Here is a 7,394-nt window from a genome sequence, read left to right on the forward strand (position 1 = left end):
CGAAAACATCCCTGTGTTATCAACACTGTTTCCAGCACAAATCCAAAACACAGCCCCATACTAGCTACTGTGAAGAAAATTAACTCTATCCCAGACAAAACCAGCACATATCTCTAAGAAGCTCCAGGGAACCAGTGACTCATGAACCTTCACTATAGCAATGGACTTACTGAGTCTGGCTATTACTATCAGTCCACCAATGTGGTTCTCTACAGAGGGCTTGCAAGAGACAACATATTGTGGCAATAGTTTAATTTGTCAGGTTTCTTTCCAGTATTCCCCTTGGGATGAATGCATGGAACTACTACTGGAAGGACAGTTGTTTTAGTTCCTGTGGCCTGTTTAAGCATTGGCAGTACTTTTGTTCATCTGCCCATAAAAGTCTGAACTGACAGCTTTAACAAAGGAATACTCAGAGGAGTGTTACAATGTCCTGACAATGCTGAATAAAGACCCCAGAGAGGCTTCTGGGCTAACTTTTTGGTTAGTCTGTTTAATCCTTGAGCAGACTGTTACTATGCCCATGAACCTCAGAAAAAAAACTTGTTTTCTGACCATGCATAAAAGCCTGTTTATTTCAGTTTGTGTGTGTGTTATCTGGATTCAGTTCATTTCTGTCAGTCCGGTATTCACATCTCCAACTTTGATGAGATCATTCTCAAAGCTATGGATATTTTCTTCTTTATACAGGATGGAAAGTGAAATATTCCAAAATGCAGGACTATCATAAATTTTTCTTCCTACCTCTGTCATTGCTCATTTTTTCTTCTTTTGGAAATACTCAAGACTCTCATGATATGGGTAATATCATATTGCCCATCCAGTCAGGCTCCACTTTCATTTTCTTTCACAGGTTGCTTGCAGTCCTAATCCTGACCTGTGTGTGATTTTGGCACTGAACCCCTGCCACAGTTTCTCCACTGTGACAGTTATACTTTGTTTCCTGATGCAAAGCATTCTGAGATCCATGGATGGAGAATATCATAGAAGAGTTTTACCATAATTATTTTTATGTCAGCCTCGGAAAAATATTGATGCTAAATATAATATGGCTACTGTTTGTCAGTCTTAAAAGTGTTTTCTCAAAACTTAAGATGAGATACTTCAGTATCTTATGTATGAGATAGCTTGATTTAATGTGCTGGTTCTTTTACTTATCTATACATTGGACTTCACAAATTACAGTCTGACAGTATCAATCTTAATACAACCCTGTCCATATGCTTTGCCTTGGGGTCTAATTTTGTGCCTGCTGCCAGGAAAAAGTTGTCTCCTTGTTTATGAACCAGGCAGTTTTTTTAAACCTATGATTGGGTTCATCTTCTCAGTCTGTATGATTTGCTCATTTTCCATCAGTGAATTTCATGTTGCTTAGTCAGATAGCTGCAAAACCCACTAAAGAGGAGGTAAAGAAAAGCATGACATCATCACTTCAGGAGTTCCCCAACTTGCCAAACATGCCTTGCAAATAAGTGCTAAAAGAACAGGCCTGTAAGACAGAAAGGTGGCCTGGCGTTCAGCACGCCAGTAGGAGGCTAGTGAGTCCTACGCTGCTCCGCAGACTTTCTGTAAGACTCTGTGGGAGATAAAAAGAAAGAAGGAGGAAGAGGAACATGAACCTGAAAACTCTGATCAGCTCTAGCTCTGCTCTTAACACTTCTGTTCCCAGATAACGAGGTGATCTGACCCAAAAGCAGCCTAGGACTGAGGCATGAATACTCTTTCTCTTCCATACCATACTGTACAAGGAATTAAATGTGTTCTGATCACTGAGGAATTATATAAAAATGAAGGGGGGTGTATGGATGTGAGAGAGTAGCATTTGCTGCTGCAATGCTGTAGAAGAAAAAGGCAAAAAAAGAAGCAAGTCTCAACTTCATTCTTCAAATGCCTGGACTACAAGGTGCCTCTTGATAAGAAGACCTCCCTGAAGCCTCCAGCAAGTCCCAGAGTCCTGGAGTCTGTGCCTGAAGAATGATGCCTGATTCCCCTCTGAGTGCCACACTAAATTGCATCTTGCAGTCTTACAGCACAGGAATTTCTTTTGGCCTAGGTTGCACTTTAGGAGCTTAGCTGTCTTCAGGCTTCCTCTCTCAGGAGGGAAATAAGCACCTGCAGACAGTGAGGAGCACTTAGCGTTGGGAATTGCCATTATAGGTTTAGATTTCTCTGCATCTGCTATAGAGGGAGCCTAGGACAGGTAGGGTTCCCTATGCAGTTGGTTTCAGTGCTGAAGGTTACACAGGTTGAATCCTGTCTGGCTCATTTCATTGTTCTCCTTAAATAAATACAGTCATTCTCAGAAGCTCAGTCACTTAACCCCAAAGTGTTCAGGGAACTTTCATGGTGATAGAAGAAAACAAATTAAAATACAAAGGAAAAGAAAGATTATGATATCACAAAAATTATTGGGAGAGACTCAAGGGCAAGCATGATGCTTGAAATTTTGCCTTCTTTATTCACCAAGCTTGATTTTGGCTGTATAGTGTTCCTTTTATTTGAAATATTTCATGATGTTCTCCTCAACTCAGCTATGTCTCCCCTTTGTGTTTCCAAAGATATGAAATCATGAATTTTAAGAAAATGGGGAAGGACTACTTTGATTATATCAATGTTGGCAGCTGGGACAATGGTGAGCTGAAAATGGACGATGATGAAATATGGTCAGAGAAAAATAATATCATCAGATCTGTGTGCAGTGAACCCTGCGAAAAAGGCCAGATAAAGGTAAATATTTTCTCCATTTACTTCAGTCACGTAGAATGCATAGCCTTGAAATTTGAAAGCAGGTTTTTCTTGACCCTTACATGGAGACAGTATCCCGCACCTTAATTAAAATGTACAGACTTATGTATTTAGCTCTTACACGTATCATAGTCATCTCACTATTTTCATAAGTTGCCATTTTCTTGTACTCCTATATCTGTGAACTGATGACTTTTTTATACTTATATTCCAAATGCTTTAGAACAGGTATTGTTTGGGGGTTTTTTGCTACATATTTTTACAGCATCTGATTCAGTGGAGTGCAAATCCTTGACTGGGACTTGTCAGTACAATTGCAGGTAAATTATAAATAATAATTGCTACTATTTCAGTGCTAGACATAGACACCTAGACTGCAACATTATTACCTAGACCTTAAGTCTGTGGTATCATCAAAGAACATCGATAACTACCACTACTTAGAACTTCAGGAAATGTAGGTAACATTTTTTTTTAATCATACCTGTTTTACTGCTTCTTTGTTCCCCAGGTTTTTGATTTTTTCCTTCCTCCCTTTCCATGTTGCAGTAAGTAAGGAGGGCAGATGAATCTGTCATGTATTAATTGTTCTCTATCGTCCTTCAGCATCCCATGACACTTAACTGCAGAAGAGTTAAAATACTGCAAGTCCTTAGCTTACCTTGCAGTCATTTATATAAAAAACCTGTGGACTGAGGGGGTGGGCATGGGCAACAGAGTGGCTCAGACTGAAAAAAAGCAGCTGTAATTTCTGACATGTCTCACTGGAAGCTGGATCACTTTTCTCCTGTGTTAACATGGCATGCCTGCAAAACTGGGAAGCAGCTACAGTGAGGGGCTGATGGGAGGCTGGTCATGCTCTGCAACACAAAGTGAATCTCTTCAGTCTGAGTTTTCCAGAGTTTTAGGACACAGACACCATATTTTATTCACTAACTGGTCTTTGGCAGTCAGTAAGCGAGTTTCATCAGATCAAATGTCTGGTGTAGGCATATACAGTTATATCAGATTTCTGAACTTTCTTTATAGTCAATGGAAATAATATATTATTGCAGATCAGGAGTCATCTCATCCTCATGTAGGCTTTGAAAACATGTGAGAGGATAGAGATGGACAAACAGATAATAATGTCAGAATTGGGCAGCTCTGAGTTCCCTTATGATCTGTTGCCACAACACAGGTGATGGGAAGTATCTTGTGATCTTCATTAACACAGTCTCCTTCCACCTTCTGCCCATGCTCTCAAGGATTCTCCCAAAAGGATTCTTCACTATGAAGCTGATTCATCACACACTTAGACACATGCTTGAAGTCCAGTGTCTGAAATATTCTTTCTGCTCCTCATTAGGTTATTGGTTATAAATCTCAAAGTTTACTTCACAGTCCTTTATCTTCATGGTTTTCACAGATGATGGGGAGAGCTTGACCCTGCCAAGCTCCGTGGTGGTTTTCCTGCAGAATTCTGTGGGACTGAGTTATTATGCAGGAATTTGAAGCATTCAATGTAATGATATCCAACACTCAGCAACATTTGGTACATCTGTCTGAAGGACTTGATAAAATCCAAACACAATCCAACTCTATACATTTGAAATAGTGCGGACATATGATTATTTAAATAAACACAGGTTCAAAGGATTGCCCAGATGACAAGGGGAAGGGAAAATAATTTTTGTTTTAAAGAGAATTATTTTTGTTAAAAGGGTCAAAAATGATTATTTTACAGTTAAGTGCTACAACAAACAATTGTTCAAGAAATGAAAAATAAAATTATGAAGAAATAGCTGACTAAGCAATATAATACAAAAAAGTCTGACCTGATTCTGAGTAGTGGAGAACAATTATTTTGATTGCTAGAGAAGGATACATAATCCTTCTCTGGATTAACCCCCACTTAGTGCTGGGTAAGAAATGATCAGTGTACCAGTTTTCTGACAGATTTGTCAAATTCCAAGTATTTCATAGAAGATGTTGATTTGGTGAAAAGTTTAACAGAAAAGTGTAAATGAATTGTTTTGATAAAAAGTCTAGGTGTTTCGATAATAACATATGGTTTCTATTTTGCTATTTCATTTTTTTAGAGTATTTTATACATTGCAAAATTATGAATTTTTATAATGCATCAAGTTTACCAAACTATGTGTCTAAAAATTAGTACAAGCTTTCTAAGAATTGATTTTCCCAGACACAAGAAATTTTGTTAGTTGTTCAACTTTTCATTCTAGTTCAAACTGAAAGAAATCCCAAGATGTGAATTCTTCTGGAGGACAGATATTCTGTTTTGCAAGTAGCTCTAGTCTCAACACTTGCAGAGCAAATCACTTATGCTCCCATGGCCTTTCTGCCAGTTTAGCTATTCAGGTGTGGCATTTTTTTCTTTTCATACTCTACAATTTTAAAAGCAAAATCAAAAATGGAAGTTTTCAAGTCCCCATATTGCTGATGAAAGTGATATAATTTACACTTTTTTCACCGCAGCATTGCAAAGAGCAATCCAGTTCTTTTTGATTATACTCTTTTACATTTCATTTATTAAAATTGCAATGAAGACATCTGGTTTTGAAGCCACCTTGTAAATTCATCATTGCAAAAGATACATAAGTCAACCTACTTTTTATGTTATAATTGGGAGCATTCATTTAAAAATTGTTTGGGAAGAGCAGAGAATCTGGGAGTACTTTATTTCAAAAGAAAGACATATTGACAAGAAGCACAGATGTTTTCAGTGCCCAGAGATGATAAATAAGGATCTTGAAAAATCTGCATCTCAGTCATGAGCATGCAATAACATTTGGCAGCAAATTATAAAATGAGAAATCAGGTCAGACGATAAAATGGATAAAGATAACATTCTCACTTTTAAGTGTTAATTAGAGATGCAATAATTAAATAATCCTGGAAAAGGCATGTTCAGTTTGATGTCTGGAAAAAATCAGTTTTAACAAATCACTCACAGTTGGATGAAAAATAAGCACCCAAAAATCTTTGAGTAATGAGCCCTTAGGGAAATAACGCTGTTGACATGATTCCCTGTATGGACCACAATGGAGTGATTTATATGCCTTGAGTGTCATGCACTGGCTTCTGTAGGCACATTGCCATCTATGAAATTTCGAGTTTTGCTAATTCTAAGAGGGGAAAAAACATCTTATTGTCATTCTGTACCTCCACTTGCACTTCTGTGGGGTTGATGGTTTCTTTCTTCTGGTATATACATGATGGGAGAACTAAGAACTTGTGTCATATTTTGTATAAGCAAACATATCATGAAAAGGAATCCTTTTTTAAAATAAAATTTAAAAAAACCCTCCTTCAAAAAAAAGAGATTAAAAAATTAAATTAGCAACTGGGGCAGCATGAATGCTGCTATGTTTATGCTGCTAAACCAAATGTCAATTTTTGTCTCAGGTGATCCGTAAAGGAGAAGTGAGTTGCTGTTGGACCTGCACTCCTTGTAAAGAGAATGAATATGTATTTGATGAATACACATGCAAAGCCTGCCAGCTCGGCTCCTGGCCCAGCGACGACCTCACAGGTAAATGAGTTGTGGCTGTGCTTATGTTGTCAATGAAAATGTTCCTCTGTTGAGCTGAAGAAACAAATGCCAGATACAAGTGAGTATGAGGACTGTTTCCATCAGAGCGAACCCAAGGATAAAGCTGAAATTTGAGGTGAGGTTGGTATTTGTCTTCTTGCCTCAACCTGATCCAGCAATCATTGGTGTAATTCAGCTGCTTTCTAAAGACCTGAGTTACTAGACCTAGAAATAAAAAAAAATAGTCCTGGTTTTTGTATTCAACCCTGTCCTAACATCTAGCTGGTGGTGCGGATCTTGTCCTTCCCCAAACAGGTAGAGAAATTAAGTCCTTGTCAGAGAAATTATTAAGTGAGGTCAAATTTTAGAGTTTTATTTTCCTCCCAAGCAGGTACAGAAGAGTCGTGCAATACTTTCTTTTTTAATATGAAAAAGTTATGAACTAGTTGCTGTAGCTACTGCTGCTGAAATGCATGAGTGCTCCAAACAGACTTAGGTTTCAATTAGTCCTTTGTTCACCAGAGAGTCTGCTAGAATACAGGGTTCATGTTCTCCTTTCCATGGCGTAGATCTCTATGCTCTTGCAGAATACCAGTTTGACTACTTCAGAGATAAATTGGTCCAACACTGGATCCCACAGCCTCTCTTCTTTATGACTAATAAACAGAATTCAAGTATTCAAATGCTCAGAGCACACACCACTTCAAAACACTGTTCGGGGATCAGGTTCTCATTGTGCCAGGCTCTGTATACACAAGGGAAGAAGAGACAGGCTTTTTCCAGAAGAGCTCACAAACTTGGTTTGCGTATAATTTCTATGGATGAGGGGAGAAATTTTTGAGGTGAAAGAGAGTGAAGACAAAGGGAAAAACACTTTGCTGGATGAATTTATATAAGTGGAAGAGTGTCAGGCAAGGCTTGGTGTATAGAAAGGTTTTTATATATAAAGTTATAGAATCATAGAATCATAAAATCATAGAACTGTTTAGGTTGGAAAGCACCTTTAAGATCACTGAGTCCAACCATTAACCTAGCACTGCCAAGTCCACCACTAAACCATGTCCCAAGCACCACATCTACACGTCTTTTAAATACCTCCAGGGATGGGGACTCA

The 7,394-nt window shown here is 38.2% G+C and overlaps 1 protein-coding gene across 3 annotated transcripts in view; it reads left to right on the forward strand.

The window, feature by feature from the left end:
* Nucleotides 1–7,394, forward strand: part of GRM5 (glutamate metabotropic receptor 5) — a 286,832-nt gene that overhangs the window by 244,012 nt on the left and 35,426 nt on the right. For all 3 annotated transcript variants that reach the window (XM_019473927.1, XM_019473928.1, XM_019473929.1), the window contains exons 5-6: nt 2,559–2,727; nt 6,154–6,280. In XM_019473927.1, coding sequence (XP_019329472.1) covers nt 2,559–2,727; nt 6,154–6,280 — 296 coding nt within the window. The remainder of the gene's footprint in view (nt 1–2,558; nt 2,728–6,153; nt 6,281–7,394) is intronic.

Source organism: Aptenodytes forsteri, unplaced genomic scaffold (genome assembly GCF_000699145.1).
Source record: "Aptenodytes forsteri isolate BGI_AS27 unplaced genomic scaffold, ASM69914v1 Scaffold376, whole genome shotgun sequence".
In the NCBI taxonomy this organism is placed as follows: Eukaryota; Metazoa; Chordata; class Aves; order Sphenisciformes; family Spheniscidae; genus Aptenodytes; species Aptenodytes forsteri.